The sequence below is a fragment of the Prionailurus viverrinus genome, chromosome X (genome assembly GCF_022837055.1).
Source record: "Prionailurus viverrinus isolate Anna chromosome X, UM_Priviv_1.0, whole genome shotgun sequence".
Taxonomy (NCBI): Eukaryota; Metazoa; Chordata; class Mammalia; order Carnivora; family Felidae; genus Prionailurus; species Prionailurus viverrinus.
Genome location: NC_062579.1, coordinates 74,612,065 through 74,635,963, shown reverse-complemented (window position 1 = coordinate 74,635,963; position 23,899 = coordinate 74,612,065). Strand labels below are relative to the sequence as shown.

General features: G+C 42.3%; 1 protein-coding gene across 4 annotated transcripts in view; it reads left to right on the top strand.

Moving 5' to 3' along the window:
- Positions 1 to 22,126, top strand: part of LOC125157357 (nuclear RNA export factor 2-like) — a 34,751-nt gene extending 12,625 nt beyond the window's left edge. For 2 of the 4 annotated variants that reach the window (XM_047843985.1, XM_047843984.1), the window contains exons 3-22: positions 12,521 to 12,704; positions 12,937 to 13,090; positions 13,378 to 13,461; positions 13,582 to 13,686; positions 13,806 to 13,886; positions 14,007 to 14,076; positions 14,223 to 14,311; positions 14,432 to 14,539; positions 14,717 to 14,826; positions 16,705 to 16,741; positions 17,133 to 17,198; positions 17,284 to 17,339; positions 17,465 to 17,572; positions 17,694 to 17,752; positions 17,864 to 17,979; positions 18,072 to 18,114; positions 18,673 to 18,745; positions 19,251 to 19,433; positions 21,694 to 21,754; positions 21,888 to 22,126. In XM_047843985.1, coding sequence (XP_047699941.1) covers positions 12,521 to 12,704; positions 12,937 to 13,090; positions 13,378 to 13,461; positions 13,582 to 13,686; positions 13,806 to 13,886; positions 14,007 to 14,076; positions 14,223 to 14,311; positions 14,432 to 14,539; positions 14,717 to 14,826; positions 16,705 to 16,741; positions 17,133 to 17,198; positions 17,284 to 17,339; positions 17,465 to 17,572; positions 17,694 to 17,752; positions 17,864 to 17,979; positions 18,072 to 18,114; positions 18,673 to 18,745; positions 19,251 to 19,433; positions 21,694 to 21,754; positions 21,888 to 21,932 — 1,832 coding nt within the window. In that variant the 3' untranslated portion in view covers positions 21,933 to 22,126. Of the gene's footprint in view, positions 1 to 9,809; positions 9,938 to 12,520; positions 12,705 to 12,936; positions 13,091 to 13,377; positions 13,462 to 13,581; positions 13,687 to 13,805; positions 13,887 to 14,006; positions 14,077 to 14,222; positions 14,312 to 14,431; positions 14,540 to 14,716; positions 14,827 to 16,704; positions 16,742 to 17,132; positions 17,199 to 17,283; positions 17,340 to 17,464; positions 17,573 to 17,693; positions 17,753 to 17,863; positions 17,980 to 18,071; positions 18,115 to 18,672; positions 18,746 to 19,250; positions 19,434 to 21,693; positions 21,755 to 21,887 lie in introns of those variants that run through there. The other 2 variants (XM_047843986.1, XM_047843988.1) reach the window with 2 other exon arrangements.
- Positions 22,127 to 23,899: the final 1,773 nt, after the last annotated feature.

Genomic DNA, 23,899 nt, shown 5'->3' with positions numbered 1-23,899 from the left:
TTACCAGGTGTGGAGGGGCGCGGTTTGGTGTAGGCAGGTCCTGCCTCCACTATGGACATGTTTTCCTTTCCCTGAAGCCCCACCTTGTTGGTGATGGGGAGAAAAATGGCAACAATCCAGCCTCTCCTCAGGGGTGAGAGCGGGCTCTTTTTTTTCCCCACCCACAGTCTCCGGTACCTCCCTGGAGTTCATCTGGGATTCAAACCCAGATGTCTTAACAGGTTCCGCTCTGCACGCACCCGGTTCCAGGGAAGTGCCGCTAGCCCAGCCGATAAATGGCCTCTGGCTAGAGGGCGCAGGTAGGGTCCTTTGTCCTTTGAACCTGCATACCTTCTTCCCACAGCACTCAAGGGAGGGGATTGCTTTCTCCCACTGTGGACTGTGCCTCTGGACTAGTAACTGGGGTGAGGACTGGCTCCCCTCCTCCCCAGGTGCTCACACAGAACAGCTGTCCCCAGTCTGAAGAAAGCCCTGCAGTTAGAGATTGGATCTTTCTCCGTTTTTTTTCTGATCCCCTCTCCGTGGTTTTTCTCTTGTCCAAATACAGTCCTACACTTCCACACCCTTTCTCTTCCCTTTGTCTCTTCACAGAAGGGGATCCCTCCCCTCCATGCCTATGCAGCCCGTTTTATCTCTCCCAATTTGCAAACACCTATAGCCTGCCAGGTTGTCCCCGTGGGTCCCTGGAGACGTCTCTGTCACTCTGAAGCCGGACTCTTGGAATTCAAAGTCCTCTGGCCTTAACACTGCTGTGTTTGAGGGACGACTTCTCCATCATGTTGGTGCATCTCCTACTCTGGCTTTCTTTTGACCTCCAGTTCTTCATCCCCTCTCTTGCAATCTGCAGGTATTATTAGGTCTAAAATGAGTCTCTTGTAGGCAGCAGATAGATGGGTCTTGTTTTCTTATCCATTCTGATACCCTATATCTTTTTTTTAATGTTTATTTATTCCCTGAGAGACAGAGAGCATTGAGCAAGGAAGAGGCAGAGAGAGGGAGACAGAATCCGAAGCAGGTTCCAGGCTCCAAGCTGTCAGCACAGAGCCCGACACAGAGCTCAAACCCACGAACTGTGAGATTATGACCTGAGCCAAAGTCAGACGCTCAACCAACTGAACCACCCAGGTGCCCCTACCCTATATCTTTTGATTGGAGCATTTAGTCCATTTACATTCAGAGTTATTATTAAAATATAGGAATTTAGTGCCATTGTGTTATCTCTAGTTGGCATTTCTGATGATGTTCTCTGATATTTTGTAGTCTTTGTTGCTTTGGTCTTCTTTTTTTCCCCACTCAGAGAGTCCCCCTTAGAATTTCTTGCAGGGCTGGTTTAGTGGTCACAAACTCCTATAGTTTTTGTTTGTCTGGGAAACTCTTTATCTCTACTTCTATTCTGAATGGCAACTTTGCTGGAAAAAGAATTCTTGGCTGCATATATTTCCCATTCAGCATGTTGAATATTTCCTACCACTCCTTTCTGGCCTGCCAAGTTTCAGTGGACAGGTCTGTGGCTAACCTTATGTGTCTGCTCTTGTAGACTTAGAACATTCTCTCCATAGCTGCTTTCAGAATTCTCTTTATCTTTGTATTTTGCAAGTGTCACTATTGTATGTTGTGGTGTTGACCTTTATTTGTTGATTTTAAAGGGAGATCTCTGTACCTCTTGTACTTGGAGGCCTGTGTCCCTCCCCAGACTAGGGAAGTTCTGAGCTATAATTTCTTTAAATAAACCTTCTGCCCCTTTTTCTCACTCTTCCTCTTCTGATACTGCTATGTTATGGATATTGTTTCATTTCATGGAATCAGTTAGTTCTCTAAGTCTCCCCTCATGCTCTTGTAATTTCTTTTCTCTCTTATTTCACCTTCATTATTTTCCATAATTTTATATTTTATTTCACCTATTCTCTCCTCTGCTTCTGCAATCCTTACTGTCACTGTATCCAGTTTATTTTGCATCTCACTTATATCATTTTTTAATTCGTGCTGACTAGTTCTTAGGTCTTTGATCTCTGCAGCAAGGGTTTCTCTGGTGTCTTCTATTCTTTTTTCAAGCCTAGCTAGTAGTCTTATGACTGCTGTTCTAAATTCTTGTTCAGATATATTTCTTATATCTGTTTTGAGCAAGTCCCTGGCTGTGAATTCTTCTTGACCTTTCTTTTGGGGATAATTCCTGTCTTGTCATTTTGGCTAAGTTTCCATCTTTTCATATTTTAAAAACTTGTTATGTTTCCCATACCTGAATGCACAACTATATTAAAAAATGGTCATATGTTCTCCAGGGCCTGGCATTTCAAGAAGTGTTTCTTTTTTATGCTGTGTGCCCTCTGCTGTTGCATTTTGGTTGCTCTTTACCATGAGTCAGTTCTCTGCAGAGCTGCTCCTTGCTTCCAGTGGTGGATTATTTGGCTAGTTAAATAACTAGGTGTGCTTTGATTCATTTGTTGATTTAAACCTGGAAAAAAAGGAGTCAGGAAGCCTGATTCCATAAAAAGAGAAAAATAAAGGGAACAAAAAAAACCAGATAATCAGAAAACTATAAGGCTGATTCCAAAGGGGAAAAAAGGCAACAAAAAGCAAAAAAAAAAAAAAAAAAGCAGAAAAGAAAGAAAAAGAAAAGAATAAAAAAAGCCTGGTCCAAAAACAAGAGAAAAGTAAATGACAAAGAAAAGTAAATGACAAGGAAAAGAAGAAAGAAAAGAAAAGAAAAGAAAAGAAAAGAAAAGAAAAGAAAAGAAAGGAAAGGAACTATGCACCTGATTCCAAAAGAAAAAAAAAAGGAGGATAAAAAGAAAAAAAAAGAGTTGTCTGTTGGTGCCTGGGAGGTGCTGGCTGTGCTGGTCTAGAGGAGAGGCTAGCTGCATTGGCTCAGTCAGTCTTGCACCAGTAAATAAGCAGTTGCCAGGCATGGAGGAGCAAGGTTTGGTGTAAGTGGGTTCCGCCTACATTAGAGGCTGCTGTGTTGCTCTCTGAAGTCCCACTGTGCTGGTATTGGGGGGAAAATGGTGCCACCCCAATCTCTCCCCTGACTGGGGATCTCAACCCCTGCTGTTCAGGCAGTCCTCACAGAATGGCAAGGACAGTTGGCTTGCCCTGCGCCACAACTCTCCTGTTCTTTTACTTTGGCACTCAGCCTGGATTCAAAATCCAAAGTCTTAAACGACTCGGCATGGCATAGATCTGCTCCCGTTCCCCTGGAGTAGAGCCTCGCCACCCTTCTGATGAAAGGCCTTTGACTGGCACCTGCAGGCTCTTTTGTCCTTGAGAAGGCAATAAACCCCCTTCCAAAAAGTACTCTGGGAAGGGGACTGTTCTTTCCCAGTCCACCTGGAGATCTCTACACCATGCTATGCACTCCAGAGCCAGTTCCCTGCTCTCCAGGGGCATGCACCACAGCTCTGCTCTGGAGAAAGTCACATGCTTCCCAAACCTCATTGTTTGAGCTCCAGATGGTGTTTGCAAAAAAGAACTGGGACCCTCAGTACTTCAGTACTTCTTGCTCCCCATTTCGTGGTCCCAGGAGGTTTTCCTGTTATGCTAACTCGATGCAGCACTATCTCAACACCTCCCTTCTTCTCTCCCTTTTGTCCCTCTACAGAAAGGGTTCCCTCCACTCCACAGCAGCACTGTTTTCCTCTCCCCCAATTTACATCCACATACCTCACACTTGCCAAGCTGTCTCCCTCCCACTGTGGAGATCCTTCTGCCACTCCATAGATCAATTTCCTGGGTGTTTCAAGTAATCTGACCTCAATACAGCTTTGTTTGAGGAAGGAGGCAAGTCTAGGGTCCCCCTACATCTCCATCATCTTAACTCCTCCTCCCTCTATTGTTTTTGTTTTCTCTATTTCATTATTACTTGCTTTTATTTAATTATTTACTGTTTTCTGCTAGTTTTGGATTCAGCTTATCCTTTTTCTAATTTCTTGAACTATAAAAGTATGTTGCTGATTTGGGATCATTCATCTTTTTAATGTACACATTTAAAACTATAAACTTTCCTTTTAGCACTGCTCATGCTGCATCCCATAAGCTTTGAAATGTTGTATTTTCATTTTAATTTGTCTCAAAGTACTTTCTAATTTCCTTTGTGACTTCTTATTTGACCCACTGGTTATTTATGAATGTGTTAATTTCAATACAATCATGTATTTTCCAGTTCTCTTCATACTATTGATCTCTAGTTTCATTCCATTGTGTTTGAAAGAGATGCTTTGTATTATTTCAGTCTTCTTGAATTTGCTAAGACTTATTTTATGGCCTTACATGCAGTCTATCCTGGAGAATGTTCCATGTGCACTTGTGAAGAACGTATGCTGTTGGGGGAGCATTTTGTATACGTTTGGCCCAATTAATCTATACTGTTGCTCAAGTCCTCTATTTCCTTATTGATCTTTTCTCTGACTGTTGTATCCATCGTTGAAAGGTAGGTAGTAAGGTTTCCTACTATTGTGTTGCTATTTCCCTCTTCAATTCTATCAGTTTGCTTCATGTATTTAGAGAGTCTGTAGTTTAGTATTTATAACTGTTATAGTTTCTTGGTGAATTAATCCTTTTATTATTACATAATGTTTTCCTTGTCTCTTCTGACAGTTTTTGACTTAATGTATATTTTTTCTGGTATTAGAATAGTCATTGCTGCCCTCTTTTTGTTACCATTTTCATGGAATATCTTTTTCCATCCTTTTGCTTTCAACTTATGTATGTCCTTAGATCCAAAGTGAGTCTCTTGTAGACACCATATAGTTGGATCATGTTTTTTTCAATCCATTCAGCCTATCTGTGTCTTATGATTGGGGAAATAAATACATTTAAATTTAAAGTGATAACTGATGGGGAAGGGCTTACTACTGCCATTTTCTTCATTGTTTTCTGTATGCCTTGTAGCTTTTTTGTCCCTACTTTCATTTCTCACTGTCTTCCTCTGTATTTAATTGATGTTTTGTAGTGATATTCTTTGATTACCTACTCATTTGCTTTTGTGTATATTCTGTAGGTATTTTCCTTGTGGTTATCATTGTAATTACATAAGACATCTTAAAGTTATAGCATTTGTTTTGAGTTGGTAACAGTTTAACTTCAATTACATACAAAAATTTTACTGCTTTACACCTCCACCTTCCCTACTTTATGCTATTGAGATTGCACATCATATCTTTATATATTGTATATTAATTAACATAGATTTTTAGGTTTTTAAAAATATTTTTGTCATGTAAATTCTTATTGTCATGAAATGCACCAAAGTTACAATAGTACAGGTTACTATATTTGTGCATGTATTAAACTTTACTGCAGAACATATTATTTTCATACAGCTTACTATTTTCTTTCTACTATTTTTTTCATTTTAAATTGGACTCCCTTTAGCATTTCTTATACAGCAATTCTAGTGATAATGAACTCCCTCAGCTTTCATTTATCTGGAAAGTCTTAATTTCCCCTTCACTTGTGAAGGACAATTTTTCCAGGTACAGTATTCTTGGTTGACAGTTCCTTTCTTATTTACCTCAGTACTTATAATGTATCATCTCATTCCCTTCTAGCTTACAAAGTTTTGGCTGACAAATCAACTGATAATATTATAAAAAGTTCACTTGCACATGATGAACTGCTTTTCTCTTGATGCTTACAAGATTTCTCTCATTGTCTTTGACTTTAGACAATTTGATAATATATCTTAGTGTAATTCTTTTTGAATTCATCCTAATTTGAGTTTCTTCAGCTTCTTGAATCTTCATGTCCCTTTCTCTCCTCAGATTTGAGAAGTTTGGGGCCATTATTTTTGCAAGTGAGATCTCTGTCCCTTTCTTTTCTTTCTTGGATTCCCCTCCTACACATATTGCTCTTCTTTATAATGTATCATAAGTCCCATGTGTTCTCCTTACTTTTCTTTATTCTTTTTTCTTCTTGCTATTTTGACTCACTGATTTCAAATGACCTGTCTTCATATTCACTAATTATCTCATCTGCCTGACCAATTCTACTGTTGAACTCCTTTTACAAAGTTTTCAGTTGTTCTTCTATTTTTCAGCTTTAGAATTTCTGCTTTTTAAGTTTTTATCACTTTATTGATGATCTCATTTTGTTCAGATATTTTTTTCCTGTTTCATCAAATTGTCTATCTGTTTTCACTGTTAGTTCATTGAGGATCTTTCTTACAGTTATTTTATAAGTCTTTGTCAGACAGCTCATTGATCTGCTTTTTGTTTTAGAGTCAGTTTCTGGAGTTTTGTTCTTTTAATTGGGCCATGTTTCCCTGTTTCTTTGTAGGCCTTGTAATTTTTCCTGAGACTTGATCATTAGAAAAAACAACTATCTCTGCCAGTTGTTGTATACAGGCTTCATCCAGGGGATGACCTTCACTAAAGTCAACCTTGCTGAAAGTTCTAAGACCTTTCATAACTTTTCTGATCTCTTTTACTCTCCCTATCATCTGCCTGTGAAACTGAACCTCTAACTTACTGCTCACCTCTGTTTTCAGCACTTTCTAAATTCTGATGCAAGTCAAGTAAGTTTTCTAATCTAAACAAAGCAGAAATTAGTCCTGGATCATCCCCCTAACAAGCCAGAATGTTGGATACATGGTCTACTTTTGTTTCCATACTAATGAAGGAAAGGGAATAAGGGGGAGTTTCTCCCAGTCGTTTCATGGTATGTCACATAGGCAGATGGGCATGAACAGTACTGCAAAACAACATGAATTTTCCTACCCCTTTAGCAAAAATCCCTTCTTGGTTTTATAATGGCCTGAGTGCCATATCTTCTCAGTTGATCTCCAGAGTTCTTACAGAGGTATTCTGGTTCGTATATTGCTGTTAACTCAATGTCTGTGTGGCAGAAGAAAGACCTGTAGCTTCCTGGTCAGCCATGTTTCTTACATCACTCTGTAATATACAGTTTTATATCCTGATATTTTTTCTTTCTTATAGTGTCATATAAGGTTCCAGAAGTATTCTATCTTACTTTACTTAGCCTAACACTTTAAGCTGAACCATATTTTGAATAATAATACATTTTTAGCAAAAATGTAGCAACTGGGAATGTAAATCCCCCTTCAAAACTTTTTGTATGCCTGTTTCAGAGTCTAAGCTTTTTACTTTGGTTCTCTTAATCAGTATGTCAGATCATTTCTCACCAGGGCTATCCCGTTTTACTGTTGCTACTTGGTAAAATACATTAATAGATGGCACCACAATCTTTCCCATACACCCTTCCATTTTCTTTCTCATTTCCCAGAAGACTAATAACAATAAATGCAAATAACACACATTCATTCTTTACTAAATACCAGATTTTGTACTAAGTAATGACATAGTAGTAGCTAACTTACTTACCATGCTTATTGGGCCACAGGCATTTCTCCAGGTGTTTTATATATATTTTCATATATTAACTCAATTGTCACAATTATCTTATGAGGCAAAACTGTGACTATTTTGAATGTAAGAGGAAAAAAAAATAAGGTGAGTCACCATGAAGTCAAAGTTACTTTCCCTGGACCATAGAATTTAGCACCACAATTCAAATCTTGATTAATCTGACCTCAGATCCTATGCCCCAAACCAATAATGTGTGACTCCATGTTAGGGCTGAAATGAGCACTGGGACAGGACTCAAAAAGTCCAGTGGGCAATGATGGGTTTTGTGTCTGGGAACAACATGCCCTGAGCTCCAGCCTTCTGTCCAAGAGACTCATAACTGCATGCTGTTCCCCTGTACCATCTCTCCTTTCTCTGTCTGTGTGGGAACTATTTCTCTGTGTGGGAACTGTTTGGCTTGAAGATGAAGTAACAGACAAGTTATACATGGAGAGAAAGGAAGGTTTCCAGAGAGGTGCATATTGCCAGGATGAATTCAGGTCCTAAGAGGCTTTTTCCAGTTGTGTTTCATTTTCTTACCAATGATCACCCTCACCTTTCTGGCCCATACATCCATCCCTTGGCTTTTTTGCTCTGCATGTAGGGTACCCATGTCCCTTACTTCCCATCTGCCCTTGATTCCAGGGACAATCATTTCTACCCCCTCTTCTGTCAATATCAACCACTCTCTGGTCCCATTGTTTTTCTGTGTCAAAGAGCCTGTAAAGCACAGCCATATAATTATAAGCATATATTCCAGCAGAGAATATTTTGTATGATAAAGTTTAAAAGTGAAATGTCTGGGTCAAAGTGTAAGAATGACTTTTGAATGGTTGAGCATACTCTAGGAAATCAGACTCTCCTGCACTATTAGTGGAGAAGTATATTGGTGTAAATATCTGTAGGAAATTGTCTCTTATAATTTAAGATATTTATGTGCTTCTTCTAGGAAGCTGTAGAACATGGACTCAAATCTTGGAACCACCCTAAATCCCAAGCCATGCTACACTGGGTTATTTGGCCTCCACCATTAGGAATACCTTGTATACAGAAATCTAAGACTTTAAATTTGAAAATCAATTCAAATGTTAAAATGACAAGATTTTAAAAAAAACAAGAAGGAAAAATTGGCCATATATAATGCATAATACATGAAAAGAAAATGTACATTAGGGTCCAGTTTTCTGTGGCAATGCATTTTCCAACATGATATGAAATATATGTATGTGTAATCTAATTATGCAAATTTAAAACAGATAATATTAACACATGCCCATGTACACGCGCGCACGCACACACACACACACACACACACACATTCTTACTTTTCTCTGAGACAAGGACGATAATGGTACCAAAAGGCTTAACACACACAGACATGCATGTAGGTCCAGAACAATCATACTACACATACCACATACTCAGGAAGCTATCTGTGCTGGATTTAAGAGAAACGTCTCCTCATTTCTGTCACCAGTTACAAAACCCTCCCTTCCTAAGAAAATCAGTAGTTTTAGCATTAATCAAGAGGGGGGTAATTAGCTCTATTTCTAACTGTACACTAATTAAAAAATACTAATTCTGCATAAGAAAAGTTCAAAAGATGTTAGTTATACAAACAGGTTATGAAACAGTTCTGCAGCCCATTTTTTATGGAATAAATAGATGTGGGTAGAAATGGTTGAGATGTATGGATTCTCCAAAGTGGCTTTCTTGATCCCAAATCTACATGGTTGTCTACATTCATTTAACAAATACTAATTAAGCCCCATTACATACCAGACACTGACAGCTCAAAGTGACTTCTAATCTGTAAAAACTGTGATCTAAAAAAGATTTGTCCATTTAGTTCAAGACAGATATCTCCACTTGTTCCAAGGCACCTGGACACTCCCCCTCCCAACCCCCAAGCAAGAGTTACTAGATCCTATTCACAAAACATCATCCCTTGTCTGGTCAAAGAAATCTATCCTTGAGGCCCAAAAGTTCACCATTAAATTAGAACCAGCATAGTAGCTACAGGAATACTTAGGATGCCAACCAAATACTTAGGAGGCAGACCAAAATGTGAGGATAAAATCTCTGTTCTGACACTAACTTGACTGAGAAACCCTGGGAAATGGACTTAACCCCTGTGAGCCTAACATTTGTGGTCTGAGAAGGAATTGTAGATACAGCCATCATGGGGTTTCTGTGAGGAGGTCAAAGAAATCTAATGAGTCTGCCCAACACTGAGCAAATGTTGGCTGCCTCAGGGCAAGTTTTGATTTACTTCTCATCCTGTTCTTTACATACTATAGCAGGGATGCCATTGCCATGTGCTCAGAGGCCTAGCAATGATGTAGGCAGAATTCCAAACTGACACGGGAAGTAGCCATGTGAATACATATGATGTCATAAATGATACTCGCGACCATTTCTCCATGGGAGGGAGGATCAGTTGGTGCTTGGTGGAGCTTGAGGGGTAACTCAGGCAGCCTGGGTGAGAGCTACCAGGTGATTTGTGATACTCCTGTTATTGCCTTTGATTCTCACAGAGCGACGGCAAGACAGGGATCGTGTTGAGATGAAAACCTTCAGTAAGTGGATATGCGCGTGCACACACGTGTGTGTACACGTGGTCCCTCTGGCTTTTTAATCACGTGCCCACTCTCCTGTGAGATTCCCAAAACAAGGCTATGCCCAAGATTGCTCTGGTATGAATCACCTTGATGAGGGAGGCCTCTGTCCCTGTTTAGGCACCCAACTTAACTGGTCAGTCTGGGGATTGCTGTAGCTGTTAGCTAGCTCACTTTTACACTTTCCCATTGTTGATGTTATTTCTGAAGTAATGTCACGTCTCAAAAATGACTCTGATGCCCCCATACACCATACGTTGACCACAGGCCCTTATTCCTCCTTTTAATATTTAAGTTTTTCCTTTAATTGGTGGATTTTCAGGAAAACCGGTTGGTTTCCTGCCATTCTCCAAGTGTCATCAATAAAGTTCCTCTTTGTTGTTGTTATTGTTTAGTATCATTATGAACTCATGGTCTTTTAACATGTTGATGACATCAAACCATTGTTACATTGTTTTGAGCAGAGGAGTCAAATGATTTGACTTATGCTCTGCTGCTGGTGACCTGGACCTGGAAGGCAGTATAATCCAGGAGACAGATAGATGTTGGTGTCTTGGCCAGGGTGGTGGTAATGATGATGGTGGTAAGAAGTGGCTAGATTCTGGATGTACTGGAGAGAGGGGGTGAAAGAATTTCCTGATCTGTTAGATATGGAGTGTGAAAGAGAGAGCACTCCAAGTTGCTTTCAAGTTTTGAGGACTGAGCCATTGGCATTTCTGGGTCAAATGCTCTATCCATGTTTAATTCCACTTCCAGTGCCACACAGGAAAAGTCCCAAAGGTTGTGAATAGCAGGATTGTCTTGACAGCAAGGCCACAGAGTGAAAGCAATGACTTCCCAGAGGAGTAAATCTGAGGCCTGGTCGTAATCACTACATCAGGGAGCAATCAGCAGTGAACAGATTTTTACTCATAATCGTGCCCTGAGACAGCATGGAGTAATTGAGGTACAAAATGTACAACACACAAACCAAGAGAGCCTTAAATATTAGAATCCAAAAGGAAGCTGGTTTCTACCAGTCTGGTTACCTTAATCCTCCCCCTACTGCCCACCCAAACCACTAGTATTATTATCTGCTGGTACAGTGTTTGAGTTTAACATGGTACAAATAAAATACCTTTAGTGAATCCACTGTGGGAGAGGGAATTGGGACTGATATTTCTGTAGATGCCAGAAAACTCCCAAATCTATAATTTACGTGGTGAATGATATATGTTGGCGGGGAGTATTTGTGGAGGGAGGGGTGAACATCAATACAACTAGGGGTGAATACAGGGTGAAATACCACCAAAACATAGTCTAAGTATACCTGTGGCTACAATGTCCAATAAAGTAGGCATCAGAGCAAAGAAAATTGATAAGAGACAGAAAGAGGCGTTACATAATGATAAAAGGATCAATCCACTGGGGAGTCATGATCCTAAAAGTATATGCAGCAAACAACAGAGCCTCAAAGTACATGAAGCAAAGCCTGATAGAGCTGAAAGAAGAAATAACCACATACATAATTATAGTTGAGGCCTCAACACCCGCCACTCAGCAAGGTATAAAATTACTAGAGACAAAACCAGCAAGGATATAGGGCATCTGAATAACATAATAAATTAACAGGATCTATATGACATAAATAGAGCACTCCACCCAATGACAGCAGAGTGCATTTTCCCCCCAATGTCGATGTAACATTCATCAATCTAGATCATCTCCTAGACCATCAAACAAACCTCCACAAATTTTATAAGAATTGAAATCACACAGAATACATTATCTGACTATAATGGACCTAAATTAGAAATCAATAATAGAAAAAAAAAGAATCCCTACACACTTGGAAATGGTAGTTGACTTATTCCACGTTGTCGTTCAGATACTTGTTATAAAGGAGCTGAGTTTAGAAAGAGTTGTCTTCTCAGCTGAAAGGCATTTCATGCTGGGCAAAAAGAAAGCTCACTCTGGATGTTTCAAACTGAGTATTGTTGACAGCAAGCTGGAGGGAAAGGGACAACTTAGGAGGCTGTTTACATCAGTCTTTCTTGACGTTAAAGCTTGTACTACACCAGCAAAGGAAACAGCTTGCTGATTGTTAGCGGGATCAGTTTGGTGGCTGATTATATTTGGGAAGCATGAGAGAGATTGCCTCTGTGGTATTGGTGTGGTTGTTAAGCCTGAGAGAAGGCACAATTCAGATGCCTTCCTGGTGTATGGCTGGTTTGCAGTCTAACCCATGGATCACACATTGTTTTTATTTGTTTGTTTTTATAAATCCTGTTTCATTCTTTAAAGGGTTCAATATAGTTTCCTCTTCCCCTGCTCCTACTCAGTCACCTCTTTCTCCTCCCCCAAGATTCCTCCCCTGATAGTGCCATCTGTAAAATAAGGTTCTCCTGTCTAGACAGAGGAGTTTCTTTTCTGGGGGTTGTGGGATTGGACCCTTAGGGCAGGTTGGCATTTTGCTTGCCCTACTATGGTGTGAGCCTAAGACATAGTACCTGGTAAGTGGACCACTGGTGTATCTTCAAACTTGTATTTCTGTCCCCCTTTTAGAATCCAACGATGGTGGTAACTCACCTCAAGGAAGACAGAGAGTTTGGAGTTCTTTGCGAGGTAATTTTGGCAAGAGTAACCCCCAATATGAACATGGTGGATATGAGCCTCAGCTTTCACACCACCAGGAGGATGATGGAAATGTGATGATGAGGAATGTCCAGGAGTACCCCCAAGTAAGACAGTAAGTGACCATACAGCCTGGTTTGCATGTAGCAACCCCTGGGATTATGCAACTCTTTCACTCTACTTGCTCTTCTTTTCCTTCTCTCACTGGAAAATTGAAGAATGCTCAAAGTGGAATAATGGTTGAGCAATCCTACTTGTAGTCCTGGTGGCAGAGAGGTTAGGGTGTATAAATGAAGACTTTCTTAGCATTTATGGCCACCATTCTCCTCTCCACTTCCCTTCTGCAGCACTTTCTATAGCAACCAACAGAACAAGAGGAGAGTGAAATGGCATAATGAAGGCCATATCCATGTTACTGTGTGGAGAGATAGAAAACCTCTGAAGAGAGAAATGAGGGAGAACACACAAGATGGAACCCCAGGGAGCTGGTTCAAGATCACCGTGAGTGTCCTGTCAAGATCTTAATTAGAATATCCTGGAACTTTATCAAAGGAATACCACTTTAAACAACTTTACATCGATTATTTGTAGGAGAGTTTTCCAATGGAGAGAAAGAGGGTTTAGAAAATCCGTATTTTGCACAAAAATAAGAAATAATGCTGGTGGTCCCTTCTTTAGAAGCCCTGTACAGCTCAGTAGAGAGTTGGAAAAGAACACTGTTGGGTCTGTTTTCCAGCTTTAATTCCGTGTTGTCTCTCCTCACTCCCATCCCTTCTTTTCATCTTTAGATTCCCTATGGGGGAAAGTATGAGAAGACATGGCTAGTGAATTCAATACAGGACCATTGCAGTGTCCCTTTCACTCCAGTGGATGTAAGAGAGGATGGTGAAGACATATGAGTGGACACAGGGAAAGAGGGGCTGGGGCAGAGGGAGCCCACTGAGCAGGTAGACTCTATCCTTCAAAATTATTGTTGCCTCCCTCTCCTGTAGTTTCACTATGTGAAAAACCAAGCTCGGTTCTTTGTCCAGGATGCTGGCATTGCCTCTGCATTGAAAGATGTCAGCTACAAGATATGTGATGAGGAGAGCCAAAAGGTATGTGTTGAGGGCATTACCTGTACCTAGTCCCGGGGTGGGAGGACAAGCCAGGGTCTGGTGGTCTTCTTTGGAAGCAGAGTTATTGGTGCTTACCCGAGCACCTCACCTTCCTGCAGATATCGATCTTTGTCAGTCCCTCTAATGTACCCTACTCTGTGCGGTATAAGTTGAAGCCAGAAGAAATGAAGCAGCTAAAGGTAATGCAGACTCAAGGCCCGCTGCATGCCCACACCCAGACCCACCTCCTCTTCCTCCAGCCCCTGATTTTCCTATCCCTACCAGAGCCTCAGAGTGGATTTCTCTGCCTTTCTCTGCAGCTGACCATGCACAAACGCTATGATGTCTCCCATGAAGCTCTTGACCTCCAGAGTCTCCGCTTTGACCCAGGTACAGTTGATAGCAGTAATGCTAGGGCAGTGAGGGCACAGGGATCTGCCTGGGAGGGAGACTGAGGAATGGTAACGTGGGGAGGGGATGATGCTGGCCCTGGACCCCTCTCAGCCTTCTGTTTGCCTCCTCTTGGCTTCCTGAAGACTTGGTGGGCCATGATATTGATATAATCCTGAATCGAAGAAACTGCATGGCTGCCACCCTGCAGATCATTGAAGAGAATTTCCCTGAGGTAAGGCCTTAGTCCCAGTGCTGTTATCAATAGTAGGTGGTGGAACTCATGAGGTGGAGGACAGATTTGTCTCTGAGGCCCTAGATAGTAACTGTCACTCTAACTCTTCTTCACCAAAAGCTGTTGTCCTTGAACTTGAGCAACAACAAACTATACCAGCTGGATGGCCTGTCTGACATTATACAGATGGTCCCCACAGTCAAGATCCTGAACCTCTCCAAAAATGAGGTGGGAAGAGGGAGCCAGATCAAAGTTGGGGGTGACGGTGGGTGGTAGTGCTCATCCGAGTGATGACAGTAGGCAAGAGAAGGTACCTATGTAGAAGGGTGGGGGCTGGGGGTGCAAGGGCCCGCGTGTCTCTCTTTCCCTGGGACTCCTTCCCAGCTTCCTCCCCATATTTCTCAGCTGACCTTGGTGTGGGAGTTAAACAAGATGAAAGGGCTGAAGCTTGAAGAGCTTTGGCTAGAAGGGAACCCTTTGTGCGACACCTTCCCAGACCAGTCCACCTACATAAGGTCAGTGTGAACCTCTGTCACCCTTCTTGGATAACTTCACCCATGGGGTCCTGAACTATCCCTGACAGTGCCCCTCTGCTGGTGGTGGCATCCTTAGTCCTCTGGGAGTATCACAAGCCTTGCCTTCTCTGTTTGTGTCCCTCACCTTCACTTAAAGATCTTTTATCCCTCTGACCTGCTCACCTCTTTACATGTTCTGGCATCTGTTTCTGACTTTGCACTTAGCTTTCTCTGATACCCACCTATGATGTGCTCCAAGAAGCAGGTCTCCCCCTCCTCACCAGGACCAGGGGTAAGCAGTCTTGAAACAGATGCTGGTGACCTGGACCAAGTAGGTTCCTCCAGCCCTGAGCCTCATGCTGAGACAGGCCTCCCTGCCTCTGTGGTGGTATGGGGCTTTCTTCAACTGTTCTGAGAAGGGCTTTCCTTCTCTTAAACGAAATGTCCCCCCATCTGTCCCAGGTTTCCATGGTGGCTTTGTGCCTCAAGGCCCTGAATGGCTTCTCTCATTACATCTATTTCTCTGGCCATATGCCAGGAGCTGAACCTTCTTTGGGAGAAACTAGGGTTCCCTGAGTCAAGGGGCAAGAACTGGACCACTGCCAGTGAACAGAGGGCTTCCCAAGGTAGGAATGGAAGGCAGAGGGCAGAAGTGCTTGAGAAGACAGAAGGACAGGCCTCTCAGAGGCACTGCCCCCTATCCACCTCCCACATATGTCACATCATCCCATCTGGTCGTTCAGAAGAGCCCTGGGTAGCCTGACATGGGTATAATTCCACAGGCAAGGAATCTATTGAGACAGGCACAGGTGCACAGGGGCCATCAGGAGGGAAGGCAGTGAGAATTAGAGGGGGACATGGACCTTCAGGCCCATGGTGAGCTGGGGCTTGACCCTCTGCTCCTTCTGGGGAAGGCCTCCTTCCCCTGTATCTGCCTCGTTTCCCATACCCAGCTCCAGCTGAGCTCACACAGGTGACAAAGTTTCAACCAGCATCCAATGGACCCCCAGCCTAACACCTGCATGTTTTCCATTCCTACCTCAGGTGCCAGGGCCAGCCAGGGCAGATGAAGGAGAGGGCTGCAGCTACAGAGCCATTCCCCCCTTCTCTCTTCCTCCCTGGCCCCCACCAACATAATGGAGCTTTTTTTCCTTTCACTTTGCTTTGCTTTCTCTTCCTCCTTTGTCACTACTCCCCTATGTCTCTCTCACCTTTCCCCTCCTCCCCTTACTCCCTCTTCTTTCTTGAACCCCCACCCCCTCCCCCTCCTTCCCTGCCTCCTGGGTCTCGCCTCACTCACCTCTCTGCCCTGGCATTCTGGGACATCCCTGGGAGGTGTCATGATCCTGCAGAATGCTGGGCCCCTAGTGAGGTAGCAGAGCCATGGGTTCCCACCTCATTCCCTCTTCTGTCTGGAGTCTTCAGTGGAGACCTGGAGGAAGGAAGGGAGGCAGGGAGGGGAAGGGAGCCCCAGAGGCTGGGCTCCAAATGTTGCTCCTGGTGGCACTGGAGATGGGAGTCAGGACAGTGTAGGTGGGAGATACCAAGCAGGTAGGTAAGAGAGGAGAGAGAGGGAGAGAGAGAGCAAGAGAGAGAGAGAGAAAGTGATGGAGGGAAGAAGAGCAGTAGGGAATATGAATGTGAAGCTGTGGAGAGAGATAAGGAGGCTATACCTTCAGAGAGTCCATATGGAAGATGTTTAGTGCTCAGCAGAGTAGTGGACCTAAACCTCTTGAAATCAGAGGCTGAAATGGGAAAAGGGGCTTCTGGATGGGCAGAACATATTGGTCTTTGTTTATGGCATCAGTGTTTTAACACAAATGAAGAATTGCAACCCCAGGCTATCAACCACTTCTTTCTATTTTTGGTCTTGGACAGTGCCATCAGGGAATGTTTCCCCAAGTTGTTACATCTGGTAAGTGCCTACACTCATCGTTGTCTCTTACTAACTTTGATCATCTCCATATCTGCCCTCAAACTCATTGGTCTTGTCTAGATTGCATGTATCCATGACCTTTATGCACTAGGAAACATGGACTCCTGAAAAAGATAAGGATATTCTTCCTGGAAAAAATGTACACACACACACACACACACACACACATTGTTGCATATAATAGTAGAGACTTCCAGGACCCCATGATGAAGACACCCATTGTAATCTTTCCCCTGGAAAGAAAGGGCATTTCTAGTGCCCTTTCACACCTGTCTTCTGACCCTCATCCTCTCCTGGGCTCATCCTTTTCCCTAAGTATCCAGGGCCACCTCCCTGGTCTCCACTGCTGACTTCCTCTTCCCTTCTCTAGGATGGCCAGACGTTACCCCCTGCAATTATTGACACTGATGCCCCATACTTAATAAAGTCCAGCAAGGTGAGGAAGTAGGATCAAACAACATTTGGGGTATTACAAGGGAGGCTTTATCAGCTACATAGTCTCAAATGTCTTTTAATTACAGGAAAGCTCCAGAGGATCTGAGAAACTAAAGAGTCTAATACTGCAATTTCTTCAGCAGTAAGTACTTTAGAGACCACAAGAAATGGGGACTGGATGCTGAGAAAGGTCTGTTCATGGGGGTTTTCAAGTCTCATTTGAGGTCCAGACCCCAGAGATATACTATCCTCATTGCTTCCCCACAGGTACTATTTGATCTATGACTCTGAAGACCGCCAAGGTCTCCTCTGTGCTTACCACTACAAGGCCTGCTTCTCCCTGACCATTCCCTTCAACCCCAAAGACCCAGACCCGTGAGTAGAAAAGCTCAGACTCTGATCCTGGGTTGTGTGACTCCCCAGTTGATGAAGGACAGCTCCTGGAAACACCCACACTGGCCAGACTATCACCTCTTCTTCCTCTTTGTCTCCCTAGAAGCAGCTTATGCATGTACTTCAAGGAAAGCAGGAATATGAAGAAGATCAAGGACCCCTGTGCGTGTTTGATGGGGAAGATTGTGCAGAGAAAGGGGGGGTGAGGGGGTAATCATAAGGCACAAGGTGTGGCAGCCCCTGACCTTCACTTGTTTCTCTTCCCCCCTATAGATCTGCGTGTTCAGCTGCTGAAGCATACAAAACATGACATTGTGTGCTCCCTCAGCACACTGCCCAAAACTCAGCATGACATCAGCTCCTTCGTGGTGGACATGTGGTTCCATACGGTGAGCACCTGCTTCCTCCCAAGGGCAGCTCTAGAAAGCCACAGGTGGGTAGGAAGTTTAGGTGACTTAGCACCTGGGTTATTCCTTTTTAGGAGATGATGCTCTGCTTCTCTGTCAATGGGGTGTTCAAGGAAGGTGAGTATATGTTGGAACCCCTCTGCAGATTCCCCACTGCTCCCTTCCCTCTGGTTGGGCTCCCTCTCAACTTTCTTTCCCCTTCTCTTCATATTGCAGTGTTCTCTTGCCTCCACTCAGCTCCCAAACCATCCTGATCTGACATGGGTCCATGCCCATCTGCCCTGCAGATCTCAGGCGTTAGGGACACAGGCTATGTAGCTTGATGGCTCTCATCCCAGATCCTCACTCGGAGAAGGAAGGCCCATTAATTAAGCTTCCAAGTTTCCTCATTTTCAAAATGGGGCTAATAACACCCATCTTTTGTGTGCCTGTGAAAATTCATCAAATGAATTCATAAAGTTATTTACACAGGGCCTAGCACATAAAAAGGTCTGTGTCACTGGGAGCAGACTGTTCCTATTTCCCTCCCCATTCCCGGCATCCTGACTTTCATAGAACAATTGTACCCTTCAACATGAATATCAAGTTAAACTCTGACTGGGGAATGCTATGTAAGCATGTGAAGCATGTTCAGTTCTAATGAACTGAACAGTTGCTTGTTGTTTGTTGTTGAAGTGGAAGGAAGGTCTCAGGGTTCTGTTCGCGCCTTCACCCGGACCTTTATTGCTACACCTACCAACAATTCCAGGTGAGTGCTGTGCTGTGTGTGGAAACACCCCATTCATCTGAGATTCAGGGGTTTGGGAATGTAGCACTGTATGTCCTTGAGGTTTTGTCAGTATTGTGGAAAGTATTATTCTTGCCTAGTGGTTAAGAGCGTGGGCTCTGGAGTCAAAGCATTGTGTTATTTTCCTGACCCCAACATTCACTAGGTGAGTGACCTTAGCCAAATCACATAATCCTTCAGTGAAACAGCATCTTCCTCTGAAAATGGTATTAGACTATCCTGCCCCTTGGACTGTTTTTGCATAATAAATGCATTGGGTTTAAACTTACAAATCTAGTGAAGCTAGTAGACAAACTCTCCACAGTTGCATCTGTGGGAGGGCTAGAGTTACCACCCAGGGAAGCTATGGGACAGGCACAGGGGTATGGAAGGAATCTGGTTGCTGAGAGACAGTGGCAGCAGGGTCATTGTTAGGGGTGTGGGATTGTCCATTTGTCAGTTGTCTGAGGGTCCATTTTTCCTCCAGTTTATGCATCGTGAATGACGAGCTGTTTGTGAGAGATGCCAGCCCAAATGAGACTCAGAGTATGTCCTCCATCCCAGTGTCCTCATCCACTTCCAGCTCTGTGTTCATCCTCTCCAAGGAGCAGCAGGAAATGGTGCAGGCTTTCTCCACTCAGTCTGGGATGAAACCCGAGTGGTCTCAGAAGTGAGATTGGGTATACAGGGGAATAAGAGGGAGCTGGGAGAATAAATAATAAGAATGCATAGGCAATTTGAAAAATAAGTATTTGGATATTTTGCTTCCCCAAAAAAGAAGGCCTGTGAATAAAGTATCCTAATTTTATGATGATATATATTAAAAACTTTTAAAACATTATAATGTTCCTATGACAAGACCTTGCATATGGAAAATCCTAGGTAATTCACTAAGAAACTATTAGAATATCGATACACAAGTTCATTCAAATATGTTGGAATAAACTGAAGACCTAAAAAATGAATAGACATGCTATGTTCATGAATTGAAAACCTTTTTAAGATAGAAATACTACTTAAGGTGGTGTACATATTCAACATAATTCGTATCAAAATCCCAGTTTGCTGCTTTCCAGAAATTGATAAAGTGACCCTAAAATTCACATTAAAATGCAATGAATTCAGAATAGCCAAAACAATATTTAAAGTGAAGAATAAAGTTGGAGGACTCAGAATTCCCAATCCTCACAATTTTGAAATTCATTGGTAAGGTATTATAATCAAGATTGCATGGTACTAAAATTTGGGTAGACATATAGGTCAATGTAATAGAATTAAGACTCCAGAAATAAACCCTGATATTTATAGTCAATTGATTTCCAGCTAAGTGCCAAAAAAAATTAATGAAGAAAAAAAAATCTTCCCAACAAATAATGCTGAGACACCTGGATATCCACATGCAAAAAAATAAAAAATAAAAAATAATAAATTTGACCCATGCCACGCATATCAACTCAAATTGATTAAAGATCTAATGTAAGATCTGTAACTATAAAAACTCTTAGAATAAAATATAAGTGTATAACCTTCATGAACTTAAAATAGATAATGGTCTCATATATGACACGAAAACACAAGCAACCAAATAAAAAACAGACAAATAAATTAGACTTTATCAAAATTAAAAGCCTTCATGCATCAAAGGACACTGCTGAGAAAATATAAATACAACCTACAGAATGGTAGAAAATATTTGCAAATCTCATATGTAATAAGGTCTACTGTCGAGCATACCTGAAAGACTAACAATTCAATGATAGGAAGACAACCCAATTTAAAAATGGGGAAGTTGTTTGATGAACATTTATCTTAAGATATACAAATAAATGGGCAACAAGTACATGAAAACATGCCTAACATCATTAGTCATTAGGGAATGCAAATCAAAAACAATGAGATACCACTTCACAGTCATGAAGATGGCTTTAGTCACTGAAATGGAAGATCAGCATAGGTGAGGATGTGAGTAAATTAGAACTCTCATATATTACAAGTATGAGTGTAAAATGGAGCAGTGGTTAGGGAAAACGTTTTGGCAGTTCCTTAAAATGTTAAATGAAGTTACCATATAAACCAGGAATCCCACTGTTAAGTATACACCAAGAGAACTAAAGGTATGTTCACTCTAAAACTTGTACAGGAACGTTAATAGCAGCATTATCTATAATAGCCAAAAAGTGGAAACAACCCAAATGCCCTTTAGCTGATAAATGGATAAACGAAACTGGTACATTCATATGGTAGAATATCATTCAGTCATAGAAAAGAATACAGTTCTGATGTATGCCATGACATGGATGAACCTTGAAAACATTATGCTAAGAGAGAGAAGCCAGCCTCAAAAGGTCACATAGTGTATGATTCCGTCTCTATGAAATGTCCAGCATAGGCAAATCCACAGGGACCAAAAGCAGATTAGTGGTTTCCAGGGCCTGGGGAAAGGGGAGGAATAGGGAGCCATGTCTAATGTCTAGGGAGTTTCTTTTTGAGGTGATAAAATTATTTGGGAATTAAATAATGGTGATTGAGCAATCTTGTGGATATACTAAGAAAACAATTGTACACTTTAAAATGGTATGTACACGAAAATAATAACACAATGGTATGTACATTATATCTCAATAAAAAATGATTGGAAACTTGTACTTTTAATAAATTTCCATTTATCTACTTGAATGTTTTTCTTTATCAACATATATTAAACTCCCTTGTTCTTTGGAGAGCTCTAATTTTCTGTTTTGAAGTCTAGTGGGCATGGCATTTTGTGTCAATGTGATAGACATTTTCACTAGGTCTTTCTTCACCATTACACATAGTGCTCATACTGGTGGTACATGAATACCAGCAAAAAGGTGGCATATATTTAGCATCGCATGGTCAGCGTCTCTGTACTGTGGTACTAATGGAGGTCATCTGTCCTCCCACTCCAGGTGCCTTCAGGACAATGAGTGGAACTACACCAGAGCTGGTCAGGTCTTCACTATGCTCAAGGTGAGGTCTGGGATCCATTAGGTTGGATGGGTGCTTCTGGGCCTTCAGGAAGGCCAAGAAGGTGGAGGCTGGGTAGCCTGGGAATGAAACTCTGGGATCTGGCTCTTCTGACGTCCCAACTCCTTCCCTTCAGAATGAGGGAAAGATCCCAGAGGACGCCTTCAAGCAAATCGCCTAGAAGAAGCCTTGGATGTCCACATCATCTTGGTTATCTTTACTCCAGCCTAAGGTCATGTTCATGGCTGGGGATGGAGGCAGGCTAACCATGAAACCAAAGTTATCTTTAACTAGCAGGCCAGGTGACATAACCACCTGAAGTATTAGTTGTTCTGTGTATTTCCCCCACTCGTGATTTCTGTTTATCGTCATAATAAAGAGTGATGCTGCATGTTGTATGTGTGTCCAAGATTGCTCTTCCCCTACCCCAAGCATGAGGCAATGGGTCCAGGACTGAAAAGCCCTGCCCTCTCCTCCACATTATTCACACTGGCGGCCCCTTGCAGGTACACCAGGCTTGACTTCATAGGTAGTGTGTCAATAAATTCTGATGAGAAGGGACACGCACTGCTTTCAGGGATTGGTCTTTGGAAACAGTGTGGCTCAATCAGATGCTCTACCTGGAGGCATGCAGAAGCAGCCATGTGACCTGGAACAACAGGGGCTTTGCAAGGGTTGCCTACTGGCTAGTGAGGGCTGTGGAAGGAAGGAAGATGAGGACTCACCTATTTTACTTCTTATTCCTGATCATTTGAATGCATTCAAAGGCACACCATCATCAGTTTTATGATTTGCACACAGGTGAATGGGAAATGGGCCTTTTCACACCTCTCACCATGCTTGCATTTGTCTTCTCATCCATCCACTCTACTGCCCCCTCATCCTTTCTGAAAGTGCACTGTAGGAGGGATCTCACTTCAGCACCTGAGAGTGAGGGAGAGTCAGACTGTCTCCCCAGTTAATTTCTCAGACAGCTGACAAGGGTGCTCTATATCCATGTACTTGGGGTGGGGAGGGGATTCAGACATTTTGCTTCATTCCAGACAGACAACAGTAGCATAGAATCTCACATTATGGCCAGTTCTGTAGGACCTTTCTCAACGACTGGCAATTGGAAGTTGAGAATTGCAGGCAAGAGTTGAAAGGGACACTTGTACAATATATTTTCCATGCTTCTGTAACATTTGGACTTTAGACCACCAGCAGGCATTTTTGAAATTTTTGAAATTAAAATAATAACAGTAACAAATTTCAAGTTGCCATCCTATAAGTGATGACACAGGTGAGGTACCACCAGTTTACAAATTATGCCTCTATTATCAGGTCTCACACAAGTTATTTCCTACCACTTGCCACTTTACAGTTCTTTATGTACATTTACAGGAAGAACCCATATAGTGGTGTGTGGATTTCTTGGAAATGTGAACTAAGGGAATAATTGCTATTACATAAGGAGTAATTCCATGTTATTCCATGTAGTGTCTCAGTGATCAAAGACAAGAAGTGCAAAGACAGAGACTGCAGTGCACACCTTCCAGCCACATTGTGAGGAACAGAGGCAGCCTCACATGTTAGCAAGAAATTTCAGTATCTGGCTCAAATTAGGCTCTCCAAGTTGTCTGAGTTCCCTCATGGGCAGGGACCATGGTACTTATCTCATGGCCCCTTTACTTATTCTCTCCACATCATTACATATACATAATTAGGTTTCCACATCCTTGGCCTCATCCCCTAGCTAACTCAGATGCCATGGTCCTCCAGTCACTCATTCTTCTGCCAGTCCTCCCAATTCCTTTGGCCCGTTGGTACAAAGGCATCAAGTTTATGGACAACTCCAAGATGCACTTATCACAAAGGCTGCTGCTGGAGATGGCTGGTGGACCCCTCACTGTACCCTATCATGACCTAGAAGCCTCTGTGGGAAAGGAACCCCAGAAGCAGCTGCAGGAACTCCAGGAAGAGCAGCCTTGATGATGACTTTTTCTATCTCCAAGTAACTTCTGTGCCTTCACTAAAAATCCTTCTGATGCCAGTTTGTTACTCTGCTTCCAACACTTTGTCCCAGATCTTGCTTTGAACTAATACCCTCATCTCTAGGATCCATGCCTGGGAAGTCCACCCCTAGCTCTAGTGTATAACTTCTGCTTA